The sequence below is a fragment of the Phacochoerus africanus genome, chromosome 15, assembly GCF_016906955.1.
Source record: "Phacochoerus africanus isolate WHEZ1 chromosome 15, ROS_Pafr_v1, whole genome shotgun sequence".
Taxonomy (NCBI): Eukaryota; Metazoa; Chordata; class Mammalia; order Artiodactyla; family Suidae; genus Phacochoerus; species Phacochoerus africanus.
In genome coordinates, this window is record NC_062558.1 from 114,151,062 (window position 1) to 114,166,547 (window position 15,486).

The window sequence follows — 15,486 nt, forward strand, 5'->3', positions numbered from 1 at the left end:
CCAAATTATATACTTTTTTTTTTGTCTTTTTGCCTTTTCTAGGGCCATTCCTGCGGCATATGGAGGTTCCCAGGCTAAGGGTCTAATCGGAGCTGTTGCTGCCGACCTACACCGGAGCCACAACAACGCCAGATCCTAGCCATGTCTGCAACCTACACCACAGCTCATGGCAACACCAGATCCTTAACCCACTGAGCAAGGCCAGGGATTGAACCTGCAACCTCATGGTTCCTCATCGGATTTGTTAACCACTGCACCACAATGGGAACTCCCCAAATTAGATACTTTAAAAGAATGTAGTTAACTGAACATAAATTACACCCCAATAAAAGTTAATTAGGGAGTTCCCATTGTGGCTCAGTGGGTTAAGAACCTGACTAGTGTCCATGAAGATGCAGGTTCAATCCCTGGCCTCACTCAGTGGGTTAGGAATCCAGTGTTGCTGCAAGCTGCAGTGTATGTCACAGTTGTGGCTCGGAACTGGCACTGCTGTGGCTGTGGCGTAGGCTGGTAGCTGCAGCTCTGATTCCACCACTAGCCCAGGAGCTTCCATATGCCATGGATGAGGCCATAAAAAGAAAAAAAGAAAATAAAGATTAGGAACAAGAATTAAATGAAAGAATCAGAGACATGAATCTAGACACTTGGAAGAAAAAGTAATGTTGATAATGAGCATAGGTGATTTTAAACAAATTTTACCAACTTATTATTCTCATCTCCCTTGTGCACTGTTTAAAAGGAAAAAAAGAAATAGAGCTAGCACAAAACACTTCGGATATTAATTCTTTTCAAGGGGATAATCAGTTTGCTTTTAATAGAACAAAGAGGTCATTTATCATTAAAAATTACCAGAGGAGTTCCCTGGTGCCTTAGCAGGTTAAGGATCTGGCATTGTCACTGCTATGGCGCCCCTGGCCTGGGGAATTTCTGCCACCATGGGCATGGCCAAAATAAAAATAAAAATTACTAGAGATGTTAAGCATTTTTCATACCTATTGGCTATCTTATTTATTTTTTTAATTGCCTGTTTGTGAACTTTGCCGATTTTTCTACTGGGTTGCTCTTCCTGGTTTTTTTCTGTTTGTTTATATGCTTCCTCACCAGGGAGCTCATTGGAGACAAAGACAGCATGCATCTCATTTCTTTGTCTATCCTCAGCCCAGCACAGTGTTTGGTATTTCCTTCATGAAATGTCTGTTAAAAATGGAACTGAATGATCTTAATTCATTCTCATAACCTTCAGAGACTTTAACGTTATCACTTCTATTTTACAGATGAGGCACACAAGTTGCAGAGGTTGAAACATTTCCAGTCACACAACTAAACAGCAGAATTGGGACTGTAACCCAGGCCTTCTGACTTTAAACCATGGGTTTACTGAAATTGTCCTCCATCCCCTCAATCGATGTCTGCGTGGGCCCTGTCTTCTTCAGGATATCAACTGAGTATTTTAAATGAATTTAAAATTTGCAAAGAGCAACCTCCGCTAGGCGCATGCGTCCCTTCCTAAAGACGTCTCCTTTCCTTCCGCTTTGCGCCTTTTTCGGCCCCAGCGACTTGCCATCGCCCGTGAGGAGGCGCTCACTACTTGAAGTGATGGCGACTGGGACCCCAGATTCGCAAGCACGATTTGGTCAGTCCGTGAAGGGGCTTCTCACAGAGAAGGTGAACACCTGTGGTACTGACGTGATTGCGCTCACCAAGCAGGTGCTGAAGGGCTCCCGGAGCTCCGAGGTGAGCTAGAAGTAGATTCTCCGGGCCTAATATCCCCGAGACTCTCCTGCCTTCCAAAGCCGGGCGGGCGAGGTCGGGGCGGGGCGGGGGGGGGTGTCGCTTTGCATCCTGGGAACTATAGTCTGTGAGCTGGTGAAGGAGAGCGCTTCGCGGAGAGCGAGTGTTGCATTCTGGGGTGTGTAGTCTCTCCAGGTAGGACAAGCAGGGAGAGTGAGGTGGGTAAGAAACGAAGTGATGGGAATCTGTGCTTTAAAGCAGAGATTGCCTTAGATGATATGTGAGATGGTGGGCCTAACGAGTTCCTTATTTGTTCCTCAGGGTTGTCTCTAGTGAGGATCCCTCCCATTTGGCCCCTAAATTCTGCATGGTTTTGCTCTCAACGTCCCATATTCCTTCTACATTTTTCTGCGTCATCTGTCCACTGATTTCTCCCTTTCTGACTTGTCTTTCTGGCTACGTTCTTGGTTTTCTGTTTCTTAAATTAGCTTTCTCCTTCTCCCGGATTTTCCCCCCATCATTCTTTGGCTGGTTCCAGGAATGGAATTATTTGATGGCCTTTCACACCAGCAAGCTTTATATATGTGCAGTTTTTCAACAACAACAACAAAAAAATCATTCAATGTTCCCTGAGACATTCACCCAAGGGAAATGAAAATTTATGTCCACACAGAGACTTGTACAGATACATAGGATATTTATCCATAATAGCACCAAACTGGAAACAGTCCAGATGCCCAAATGACAGATGATTGAACAAATGAAATGGGTCTAATGACTCAGCCATTCAACTTCTAAGTTTGTACCCAGGAAAAATAAAACAGGTCCATTGCTTTCTTATTTAAATCAACCATGCACGTAATATATCATCTAAGATGTCCAGGTTTGGTTTCATTAAAGTGGAAAACATCTTGAATACATTTGTAAAACACTCTGAGAATGGAGTCTTTGGATTTCTATGGCTTTCTCCTGTATGCCATTGTCTTGCTGGTAGTTAACTCAGTAGCAGTGTATCTTAGCTACTCATTTTCAACACGTATTTTTTTGTGTGTGTCATTTTAGGACCGCACCCGTGGCATATGGAGATTCCCAGGCTACGGGTTGAATCGGAGCTGCAGCTGCCGGCCTACACCACAGCCACGGCAATGCAGGATGCAAGCCGTGTCTGCAACCTACACCACAGCTCATGGCAACGCCCGATCCTTAACCCACTGAGCAATGCCAGGGATTGAACCTGCAGCTTCATGGACCAATTCTTTTTTTTTTCTAACTCTAATTTGATTAGTTTCTATGTAGTTGCATTTTCAAGCATAATATGTCCACAAGTCTTCAGATATGTATATGAATGTTCAAGGCAGCTTTATTCATATTAGTGTAGGGTCCTAATGTTGCCGGAAGGGGTACTCCTTCCAGGGCCCGAGAATGGGCTCTTGTCTCTAACACTCAGAAATGAATGGTTGGAGGAGACACACGTGCTGACAAAGCAAGAGACTTTATTGGGAAGGGGCACCCGGGTGGAGGGCAGCAGGGTAAGGGGACCCAGGAGAACTGTTCTGCCATGTAGCTCGTAGTCTCTGGGTTTATGGGAATGGGGTTAGTTTCTGGGTTGTCTCTGGCCAGTCATCTTGCTTGGCTTGTAAGTGGTCTGGCCCAGGGTCCTTCTTGGTGATGCGTGTACCTTTCAGTCAAGGTGGATCCCAGCACCAAGGATCCTGGGAAGTTGTTTGTCTCCTTCCTGCTGTTGGCTCCTCCGTATCCTCCCAGTTAGCCTTCAGGGCAGCACCACCTGCTTTATCAGGGCCTCCTGCTATGAGACAAGTCATGCTATTGTCTGCTTGGCCAAGGTGGGCAGTTTTGGTCAATGGTTCCCTAACACCAAGAGAATATCTTTACAAAATTAGCTTTCGTTATGTCCTTAGCTTTTATTTATAGTGGCTGCAAGAAACAACTGTATGAAGAAAGTGTTTGCATTTGCCATAACACTCTTGTTGAAGTCACTGATCTGGTGATCCCAAATATGCTTTTTATGAGGTCCCATGTGGTATACTCATTTTAGGATTCAACATCAGAGAACACTTTATCTCTTTTGAAGAATTGTTGTGTTGCCTTTTACCAAATAAGAATTACACAACTTATTGTATTTCACACTTTTTGCCTTGGTTGCGCAGAAATTTTCTATGTCAGTTTTAGTGGTAGACTTATCTGCTTCCTTCTCCTTTTCATGATTTTTAGATTCTATTTCTGTTTTTTTTTTTTAAACAGTTTGTGTACACATGTACACATACACAAAGTAGTTTGGAATAAATTGCCTTGCATCTTTTTTGGAGAGAAACAAGGTATTAAATATATATATATGTTTAAAAATAGATGGTGTTCATAGTTAATACAAGTGTGTGTTGAACTTCCACATCCATCATAATAAACAGATTTATTGAGTATCTATGATGTGCTAGACACTGCTGTGTCTTCTGAGTTTAATTCATTAAGTCTTTATAATTTTTTTTTCTTTTTATGGCCACACTTGGGGCATATGGAAGTTCCTGGCCTAGGGATTGAATTGGAGCTGCAGCTGAGGTCTACACCACAACTACGACAACACTGGATCTGAGTCACATCTGCGACCTACACCACACCTCATGGCAATGCTAGATCCTTAACCCACTGAGCAAGGCCAGGGATTGAACCCTTATCCTAATGGAGACTATGTTGGGTTCTTAACTCACTGAGCCTCAATGGGAACTCCAGGTCTTTATAATCACTAATAAAGTAGGTACTTTTCTTTTTCTTAAAATTAAAGTTTTTAGCATTCCTGTCGTGGCGCGGTGGTTAACGAATCCGACTAGGAACCATGAGGTTGTTGGTTCTATCCCTGCTCTTGATCAGTGGGTTAAGGGTCTGGTGTTGCCGTGAGCTATGGTGTAGGTCACAGTGGAGGCTCGGATCCCACATTGCTGTGGCTCCGGTGTAGGCTGGTGGCTACAGCTCCAATTCGACCCTTAGCCTGGGAACCTCCATATGCTGCCGGAGCGGCCCTTGAAAAGGCAAAAACAAACAAACAAAAAATAAATAAAATTAAAGTTTTGTTGATTTACAGTGTTGTACTGATTTCTGCCTACAGCAAAGTGACTTAGTATAAAAAAAATATAATGACACATTCTTTTTTATATTCTTTTCCATCATAGTCTGTTCTAGGAGATTGGCTACAGTTCCTTGTGCTATACAGTAGGACCTTTTTTTTTTCCCATTTTTATTTATTTATTTATTTAGTGATTTTTATTTTTTCCATTACAGTTGCTTTAGAGTGTTCTGTCAATTTCTACTGTACAGCAAAGTGTATACACACACACACACACACACATACATACATCTTTTTCTCACATTCTCCTCCATCATGGTCCATCATAGGACCTTATTGTTTATTAAGGAGTTATTTTTCTTGCAGAGTGGAATTTCACTTGTCCAAAGTCACATAGCTTCCAGGAAGGGGTAGAGGCAGGATTGAAACCTAGGCAGACTGGTGCTAGGCCTACACTCTTTGACACCACTTCTCATGTGGTACCAGCTGGATTAAATGGCCGAAAAGCCACTGTGCCACCCTTGACCGCCCTAATGTGGCTTGCTCATTCCTGTCCCTCCTCCTTGTGTATTTTTCAAAGGCTTCTTCTGGAATAGATTTGGAGAGGGTGCTCAGTCAGCCGTGTGAGTTAAGCTGAGAGGAGTCCAGTGTTCTGGGACAGAGTTGATACATTTCTCAAGCCTGAGCTTGTATCTTTTTTAGTGCATCTTTTACATGACACTTATTACATATCATATTGCATTTTTCTATAGTTACTTATGTATTTTTGCCATTTCCTCTCCTAGACTGTGAGGTTATGGGATGTCTTACTGATTTTCACTCCTTCTTGCCCCTCTCTTCAGCAGTCTCCAAGTAGCTATTTTGTTTGACTGACAATTCCCATGTGCAAAACACTCATTCCTCACCTTCCATTTAACAAATATTTACTGTCTGCTCTGTGCCAGGAGCTGTTCTGGGTACCAGGGGGTGGGAGATATGCAAAACTAAGTCCCTGTACTTAGAAAACTTTCAGTTTAATGAAGAGACAGAGAAACAAATGAAATACAAAAAGAATCAGGTGGTGGTCTCAATGCTATGAAAAAAATAATACAGCTGGGAATAGAGTGGTGAAAGGGTTTCCTCTAAATAGGGTGGTCAGGGAAGGGCTCTTGGAGGAGGTGACTTTTGAGCAGATACTTGAATGGAGTGAAGGAGTAAACTATATGGACATCAGGAGGCAGAGGGTTCCGAGTCGAGGACATGGCAGATGCAAAGAGGTGGGAACGTGTATAAGGAATGCAGGGAGACCAGTATGGCTGGAGGAAATGATGCCAACTTGTTCTCCTGGCACAGTGAATGCTTGTGACCAATACACTCCTCTCTTGCACACCCGTGCTTCTGCTCCTCCAGTTGAATTGCGTGCTTGGTAAGGGTTCATTGCGTTTTTTTCCCTAAACCTGTGTAAGGCACTTGTGCTTGCTATTGCAACTATATTGTTTCATGAAATAAGATGGAAAATGATGAAATATGAGCAAAGAAAAAGGATTGCTAAACAAAGTTGAGAATCAGAAGTACTTGTTGAAGATAAATACCAAGACAAACTGGTATCGAGATAATTATGAGCAAGACAGTGGTCTAAGCCTGGGGAAAATTCATAGAAATCTAAAAAGACTCCATACTCAGATAGTTTTAGAGGTGTATTTAAAATGTTGCTCTGCTTTGGGAGTTCCCATTGTGGTTCAGTGGAAATGAATCTGACTAGTATCCATGAGGATGGGGGTTTGATCCTTGGCCTTGCTCAGTGGGTCAGGGATCTGGCGTTGCTGTGAGCTGTGGTGTAGATTGCAGATGCGGCAGCTCAGATCTTGCGTTGCTGTGGCTGTGGCCAGTAGCTGTGGCTCTGATTTGAACTCTAGTCTGGGAACTTCCATATGCTGCAGGTGCAGCCCTAAAAAGCAAAAAAAAAAAAAAAAAAAGATGGTGTCCTGCTTTAAAGAAACCAAAACTGGAAATCTTAGATGATGTTTTATTTGTGTGGTTAGTTCGTGTAAGAAAATAATGCAGAATGTCAATGACTACATCTGTCTTCAAAGAAAAGGCCTTGTCTCTACAACAACCCCTGCATTCCAGGCCATCACAAGTCCCATCAAATTTACCTTCTGAACGCCTCTCAAACCTACCGTCCTTTTTTTTTTTTTTTTTTTTTAATTGCAGTTTCTGTGGTTCAGGCCACTCTCATTTCTTGCCTAGAAAACTAAAATGTTCTCCTAATGAACCTCTCTGTCTTCAGTCCCCTGTCTAGTCCATTCTGCTTACCACCCTTCTAAAATAGTAAATACGACCATGTTACTTTTTTGTAAAATTGTACATTGAAATTCTAAACACCAACCTTTAGGTCTCAGCTTAGAAGTCACTTTGGAGTTCCCGCTGTGGCACAGTGGGTTAAGAATCCTACTGTAGTGGCTTGGGTTACTGCGGAGGTGAAGGTTTGATTCCTGACCCAGTGCAGTGGGTTAAAGGATCCAGTGTTGCTGAAGCTGTGGCTCCGATTCAGTCCCTGGCCTGGAAACTTCCATATGCTGCAGGTGCAGCCATTAAAAAAAAAAAAAAATCACTTCTTTTAAGGTGCTTTCCCTGAGCACCTACCCTGTAGTGGGTTAGACACCCCTGCCCCCCAAGCTCCCAGGGCTTTCAGTGCTTCTCCTTCAGCATGTACCACAGGTATTGTAGTACCTTTGTCCTCTTGGTAATCTCAGATTGTGAACCCTGTGAGGACGGGGCCTATGTCTCTTACTGGCTCATAAGCACTTCATAAATATTTGTTGAATGAATGAGGAAGATTCTGTTAGAAACTTTTCTTTCTGCCATCAGTCAATGGCAGAAATGTCAATCAACGTCCCCCATCTATAGGAGTTTGGAGTTTGCCACTTAAAAGTGGCCACAAGGAAGTACCCTGGTGGCCTACTGATTAAGGAGCAAGTCTTGTCACTGCTGTGACTTGGATCACTGCAGTGGTGCAGGTTCAGTCCCAGGGAATTCAATCCCTGCTGAGGGCGCAGCCAAAAAAAAAAGTGTTCCCCATGGAGGGAACAGGAATTCACATACCCTCGTGCTTGTGCCGGGAATGCAAAGTGTTATAACCTTAACAGGGTGGGGGAGGAGTTTGGTAATAGGTAGCAAAATTAAAACCCTTTGATCTAGCGGTCACAATCAAGATTCTGAGTCTATTCCAAAGTTATGCTGGCAAAAAGATACAAAGATATATAAGGTATTTTTTGTAGCACTACTTAAGCAAAAGACTGGAAACAGCCCCAAGTCTTTAGTGGTAGCGGAAGACCAGCTGAATACTGGAGCGGCTTAGCAGCTCTAAAACAACGAGGTGGAGAATCAGGATCCACAGCTGCAGATCCGTCTCAGTGTGTATTATCAGGTGAAAACGGCTGAGTCTGGAGTAGCACATACGGTAGGTGACATTAAAAGTAAGGAGGGGAGTTCCCGTCATGGCGCAGTGGTTAACGAATCCGACTAGGAACCATGAGGTTGCGGGTTCGGTCCCTGCCCTTGCTCAGTGGGTTAACGATCCGGTATTGCCATGAGCTGTGGTGTAGGTTGCAGACGCAGCTCGTATCCTGCGTTGCTGTGGCTCTGACGCAGGCCGGTGGTGTAGGTTGCAGACGTGGCTTGGATCCCGCATTGCTGTGGCTCTGGCGCAGGCTGGTGGCTATGGCTCCGATTCGACCCCTAGCCTGGGAACCTCCATATGCCGCAGGGGCGGCCCAAGAAATAGCAAAAAGACCAAAAAAAAAAAAAAAAGTAAGGAGGGCAGAACATTCATATGTCCATTGTTTTATAAAGGAACAATGGAAAGATAAACCAAAAACTAATAAAAAATACTTATATCTGGGGGAGAGATACCGGGGAGGGGAAGAGGTTGGGCAGAAGGTCTTCTTTTCTTGTTTTGCCTTTAGAAGCTCATAAAGTTGGTTTGTTTTTGTTTGTTTTTTTGGCCATGCCTTCGGCAGGCAGAAAGTCCTTAGCCAGGGTTTGAACCTGTGCCACAGCAGTGACCCAGGCTGTGGCAATGACAACACTGGCTACTTAACCCACTGTGCTACAAGGGAACTCCTTGTAAAGTTTAATTTTTAAACTTAAAAAGAAAAAGGAAAATAATTTGCCGTGAGGGGAATCTGGAGGCTGGAGCAAGTGCTCCTGTTCCTGGTTAATTTGAAGTCATCCGTCTTCCTTTTACGGGAACCTCTCTCATGCAAGGGGACAGGGAAGGTTGGTAGGCACACGTGACCGTGGCTCCCTTACATGGCCGGACTTCATGTCTGTCCAGATCAGTGTGCCGCAGCAGGCCAGAAACCTCTGTTGATCTCTTCTTGCCTCTCAGTGCAGAGTCAGCTCTCCTGACCACAGGCCACCCAGTGGAAACAGCTCACTTAGCCTTCTGCCTCGGCCTCAGGGCCCAGCCCTCAGTGAACTCTTTAAAATCTGCTGCCACATTTCTCCTTCTCTCGCTCCCAGCTTCACGTGGCAGTTTTCCACTTTAAAATCCCAGGGATCTTTCTTCCCAGGTCTTTTTTTCCCCTCTGTGTCTCTCGTTCCATTCCTGAATAGCTTAAATTCCTTCTATCCCCCTAAAATCCTAGCCTAACTCCTGCCCTCTCAGTCTTCACAAACCACCCCAAATCTCAGATTTGCCTTGAAAGAATCAAGTGTTAGGTTCTCACTAGGCCTGTGGAGCCAGTTTCTTTTCATAGGCTTTTCCTCTTCGCCCTTGATTAATAAGCTCAGCAGTTGTGGAAGACTTGATTTCTCAGTGGCCTTTGGAACAGAGGTGGAGCCCATGCCAGAACTGCCGTAGTAACAATGAAATAGATTTTCAGTGTGAACAAATGGGAAATTATGCTCCATTACATTTGGAGGGTTTGTATTTGTATGGGGTGGGAGAGTGGGGGGAGGAGAGAGGGTGGTGGTATAACAGCTGCAGAGGGAAGATTACAGGAAGTTGGGACATTTTGATTATTACCATTTTATTTTTGTCTTCCAGCTGTTAGGTCAGGCAGCTCGAAACATGGTACTACAGGAAGATGCCATCTTGCACTCAGAGGATGTAAGAAACAATTTGTTATGGGGTGGGTTTTATATGCATCGTTTGTGTGGCTACAGGGAAGTGGAATGTTCTATTTCTCTTGTTTTTTTTTTTTTTTCTTTTATGCAGAGTTTAAGGAAAATGGCCATAATAACAACACATCTTCAATACCAGTGAGTATGCCCTCTCCAGTGACTGCTGCACTTGCTTCTCAGTCATCTTCCCCAGGCTGCCTCTTGTGACCTTTGTGCTTAAGCATGTTTTCCCTCGGAGGGAGGGGCTGGGAGTAAAGGTGGGGTCAGTCAAGGATGTGTTCCCTCTGGAAGAGCTGCCTGAGACTGCAGAAGAAGTTGGGGTATGGAGTGCAATCAGAGCAGGGACCACCATTGTGAACCTCTCTGGTAATTTGAGAGCTCCTCAGAGGGAGACTGTAAACCCTGCAAGGGTGGGGCCCAGGCCAGGACCACACGCATGCACTGCACCTGGCACCCAGTAGGCACTTTAATCAGTACATGTCAGTTGTCTGTGCCTGAGGTCTCTCCTGGCATGTCTGCACCTTCCCTGGGAATCAAGTCTAACTGACCTTTGTCTTACATTCCCATGTGTAACCCAGCCCTAACTATAAATCATCCAGGAGGTTTTGAAAGATAAGAGATCCCTTCTCCATTATAGTTTTGGACAAAATTATAATTTAATTAACTTTTCATCTCATTTCATTTTGCTTTTTATTTTATGTCTGTCGATACTATACTTATGTACCTCTTGGAAATATCTGGGTTGGGAATCGAACTCTTGATTTTTAAAATGCTGAATGTTTATTTTTGGGGTGTGTACTTATCAGGCGTGTGACCCTTTGACTCCACACACCCAGACTGAATTTGAGCCATACTTGTTGTGTGTTCGACCACATCCCTCAATCTGATGGTGTATTATTACATCTTTTCAGTAACTCTACACTCTTAGGGTAGACAGACATATAAAATGTGACAAGCTGGAAATTTGCTCCATATGTATATATTTGTTTTGTCTACATAGCTGTGAATAACTTCTCCTGCCTCACTGAATTTCCTGATGTTTATATTCCTCTTTTTCTTTTCTGATTTAGGCAAGAAGCTATTCAGAAGAAGTAAGTAACCCCAGAGGTAGAGGAGTTGGGAGGGGGGGCGGCAACTAACTGCAGCAGACTTAGGGAAATCATATTGCTGGGCGAAGGTTTGAGATAAAATTCTGGCTGACATAGGCCCTTACATCGACATACAGTCTGGAATAGCTCATTGGGAATATAAAGAATATTTCAAAGGCATCCAATACATCAATTCACTGCCAGCAACGGCTTTCTAAAAGTTCTAGGTTGTAGTGACCAACCTTAAGGAGTAGAAAACCTTTTACATTAGTATTACTCATTAAGTAGGGTAAATATGCTGAAGTCATTAAACAGCCTTTTTTTTTTTTTAAAAAGTGGATTAAATCTGTCCCTTGCAATATTGTTTACACTGCTAATTGGTTTTGCACACCTTTTCTTCATAGTTTAAACACATGTGGGACCCTAGTGAACGAAAATAAATTTTGGTTTAGTTCAGCAGAACTATTTGTATAATATGCTTTGTGTACGTATTTTGTGCAAATCATTTGCACAATGAAGTCTTTTTTTTTTTTTTTGCACTGATTGCATTTTTCCTTGCAGTATCTAGTTCTCCATTTTTCTTTTTTTTCTTTCTTTTTTTTTTTTTGGTCTCTTTTGTCTTTTCTAAGGGCCGCACTTGTGGCATATGGAGGTTCCCAGGCTAGGGGTTGAATTGGAGCTACAGCTGCTGGCCTACGCCAGATCCAAGTTGTGTCTGTGACCCACACCACAGCTCATAGAAATGCCAGATCCTTAACCCACTGAGCAAAGCCAGGGATCGAACCCGAAACCTCATGGTTCCTAGTTGGATTTGTTAACCACTGAGCCATGACGGGAACTCCTAGTTCTCCATTTTTCTAGGGAGAAAGTATCAAATTGGACTTGCAGAGACAGTAAAGCATTGCATACAAAGAACGTAGAGGAATACTCCTATCTCTGCATCGAACCGTGAATCTGCCCCCCAATAGCCTCCACATTCAAAGGCAAAAGAAAGTATGATTGCATAGAGGGCTCCTCTGACAACACGATGTCATTATTGGTCATTCCAGATAAACCTTTTTCTCTATTCTAATTTATAGCGTTGAGCAATCATCAAATCTACAGGACCAGTTGAATCACCTCTTGAAATAGAACAGCTTACAAGGGGGCAAAGGCACTTCTTCACCTGACACTGAGGAGGAGATATCTTACATAATTATTGTGCTGTGGGTTTGATTTTCCCTTTTCTTCTCCAAATGTTATGTTAGAATCTGTGAAGATGAATAGTTTCTCCTGAAAGGAAGCTAGGTGATTGAATTTCAGAAGCACTTCTTGAATCAGATCTACCCAGTCTCTTATTGAATTTTTAAGTTGCCTTTCTTGATGTTAAAGCAGAATTAAAAGATGTCTTACCATGGACATCCCATAGACTCTTAGTATGTCAAAAGCCACATTATCTAAATGTTATTTCTTAAGCAAATACTGAGTAATGTTTTAAATTCAGACATAGAGCTTCTATTGTGAACATATAAGAATAATTAATATTGTGAACATTTAAGAATAATTAATATTCTTTTTTAAAGACTTTTTTTCTTCTAATCATACATTCAGAAAACATTTTAATTTCATGGTCAGAGAATGGCAATAGGTAATACCTGTTGTTTTGTTTTCTAATAACTGAGAGGAGATACTTAACTTTGTTACAGCAAATTCCTAAATGAAAAGGAGGCAAATGATAGCATATCTGGCCAGCTGCAACCTCCTGCCTTGACCTTCATTCCTAGGTTTTCTTTGTTGTTGTGACACTTGATTAAGTGGCCTTGAGGTCATTTTGTAATTTTGCTAGTCATTAGCAAATTCACTTTTTTTTTTGTCTTTTTAGCTATTTCTTGGGCCGCTCCTGTGGCATATGGAGGTTCCCAGGCTAGGGGTCGAATCGGAGCTGTAGCCACCAGCCTACGCCAGAGCCACAGCAACGCGGGATCCGAGCCTCGTCTGCAACCTACACCACAGCTTACGGCAACGCTGGATCGTTAACCCACTGAGCAAGGCCAGGGACCGAACCCGCAACCTCATGGTTCCTAGTTGGATTTGTTAACCACTGCGCCACGACGGGAACTCCCAGCAAATTCACTTTTATGACATTATTGCCAAATGGGAACGCAGTTGAATTACTGTAAGTCACTGGGGTGTAGGGTTGTGCCCTGGAGAGAAAACCTTATGTTTGTAGACATTTACCTATGCTCATTGAATTTGTCTCATTAAATGCCATTACCATTATCTCCTGTCAGGCCTGAATGTCTATACTTTGCTTGAATATAAAATGGGACTCCAGGAGTCCCTCTTGTGACTCAGTGGTAACAGACCCGACTAGTATCCATGAGGATGAAGAGGGTTCAGTCCCTGGCCTTGCTCAGTGGGTTAAGGATCCAGCTACACTCTGATTCGACCCCTAGCCTGGGACCTTCCATATGCCGTGATCGCAGCCCTAAAAAAAAAGAAAAAAGAAAATGGTGTTTTTACTGAAAGAAAAAAAAAAAGCAAATATGAGTCCAGTTTAATTCATATTGTATATCATCAGGTTACTGCATTTATTCCTTATTTTATATATACTCATATTAAGGTAAAAAGAACTATGAATATAGGAATTCACTTATTCATTCATTCTATAAACATTTATTACAATTAAATGTAAACAGGTTCAATTTACCTTAAAAAGAAGGGCTGCAAACTTACAGCAATTCTCACGTAAGAGTAAAACATTTGAAGCATTATCTGTCACACTTTCTTTTTTCTTTTTTTCTTTTTGGCCATGGCCACAGCATGCAGCTGCAGTCACAACGCCAGATCCTTAACCTGCTGAGACACCAGGGAACTCCTATCACAGTTTTTATTCAACAGTCTGCTAAAAGCCACACCTGGTGCAGAAATTTAAATTAAAGGTAAATATTAGCATTGGAGAGACAAATTGTTATTTTACGGTAGGATTATCTACCTAGAACATCTAAGGACTGATTAAACCAAAAAAAAAAAAAAAATCAGCAGTTAAGAAAACAAAACAAAGTTCAACCATCTAAGTATACAGGAAGCAAAGAAATCTTTCTTTTTTTTTTTTTAGAGCCATACCCATGGCATATGGAGATTCCCAGGCTAGGGGTCAAATCAGAGCTACAGCCGCTGGCCTACACTACAGCCACAGCAATGCCAGATCTTAGCCGTGTCTGTAACCTATACCACAGCTCATGGCAATGCCGGATACTTAACCCATTGAGCGAGGCTAGGGGCGAACCCACAACCTCATGGTTCCTAGTTGGATTCGTTTCTGCTGCGCCATGACGGGAACTCCCAAAGAAACATTTAAGAGGGAAAAAAAATAAAGGTGTGGTCTATGTTTTCTTCATCATATTGGAACAAATTTTTATTTTATTTTATTGGAGTATAGTTGACTTACAATGCTGTATTAGTTTCAGGTATACAGCGAAGTGAATCAGTTACATATATACATATTCCATTCTTTTTTTTCCATATAGGTTATTACAACTAATGAGTAGATTTCCCTGTGCTATATAGTGTGTCCTTGTTAATTATCTACTTTATTGGAACAATTTTTTTTGGCCGTGTCCGGAGCATGTGGAAGTTCCGAGGTCAGGGATGGAACCTGCACCACGCAGTGACCCAAGCCACTGCAGTGACAACACCAGATTCTTAACCTGCTCTGCCGCAAGAGAATTCCATATTGGAACAAATATTAAAGAAGCAGTGATTTCTTATATTATACCTAATAAAATACATTCCACAATCAAAATTTTAATGGTAAATAAAGATGAAATTTACATTAAATAACGAAAACCTAATAGTACTGCTTTAGTCATTCTAAAGAACATCATGCCAAAATACATGAAAGAAAATAGAAATGAGAACAGGCAGAAATGTATGCATAATTTAATAGGTTTTTTTGTAGAAATAGGTTATGTAGAATTAAATGGTGATCAAACATATGGAGACAAGATAATTCTTAACATTTGGGTTGTAGAGGATATGTTGGAGGATAATTTCAAAATAATGAAAATCCTAGGAGTTCCCTGGTGGTTCAGCAAGTTAAGGATCTGGTGGTGTCACTGGTGTGGCTTGGATTGCTGCTGTGGTGTGGGTTTGATCCCTGGTCCAGGAAGTTACACATGCCACAGGTGCAGCCAAAAAAAAAGATAATAATTAAAATTCAAATTTTGTGCAAGCCAATTTATGTGATGATACTCAAGTGGTACTCTAAAGAGAAAAAAAAAATCATGCTTTAAATCTCTGTATTGGGGAAAGGTGGAAAGAAATGCTTTCTTTTTGTTTTTTTAAAGGAGTTTGTAGTTAGAATTTAGCGAAAGAACATAAGAGAACAAAAGAAATCAAAGTGGAATAAGAAAACCAAGCATGAATGACAAAAATTTGAAAAAAAAATTGAAAAATTTCAAAAATGAAGCCATTCATTCGTCCTTATAGATTCAGTTGGTA

General features: G+C 42.1%; 1 protein-coding gene across 1 annotated transcript; it reads left to right on the plus strand.

The window, feature by feature from the left end:
- Positions 1–1,479: 1,479 nt before the first annotated feature.
- On the plus strand, positions 1,480–13,263 carry BORCS7 (BLOC-1 related complex subunit 7). The gene is made up of 5 exons (XM_047760260.1): positions 1,480–1,734; positions 9,840–9,902; positions 10,011–10,054; positions 10,987–11,007; positions 12,084–13,263. The coding sequence occupies exons 1-5, from the start codon at positions 1,495–1,497 to the stop codon at positions 12,133–12,135; spliced, it is 420 nt and encodes a 139-aa protein (XP_047616216.1). The 5' UTR covers positions 1,480–1,494; the 3' UTR covers positions 12,136–13,263.
- The last annotated feature ends 2,223 nt before the right edge of the window (positions 13,264–15,486 follow it).

Excerpts from the sequence above, each read along its gene's own strand:
- BORCS7 (XM_047760260.1), top strand. The coding sequence starts at position 1,495 with ATGCGTCCCTTCCTAAAGACGTCTCCTTTCCTTCCGCTTTGCGCCTTT. Across the intron at positions 1,735-9,839 it reads AGGGCTCCCGGAGCTCCGAG|CTGTTAGGTCAGGCAGCTCG; the intron begins GTGAGCTAGAAG and ends TTTGTCTTCCAG. Across the intron at positions 11,008-12,083 it reads CAAGAAGCTATTCAGAAGAA|CGTTGAGCAATCATCAAATC; the intron begins GTAAGTAACCCC and ends TCTAATTTATAG.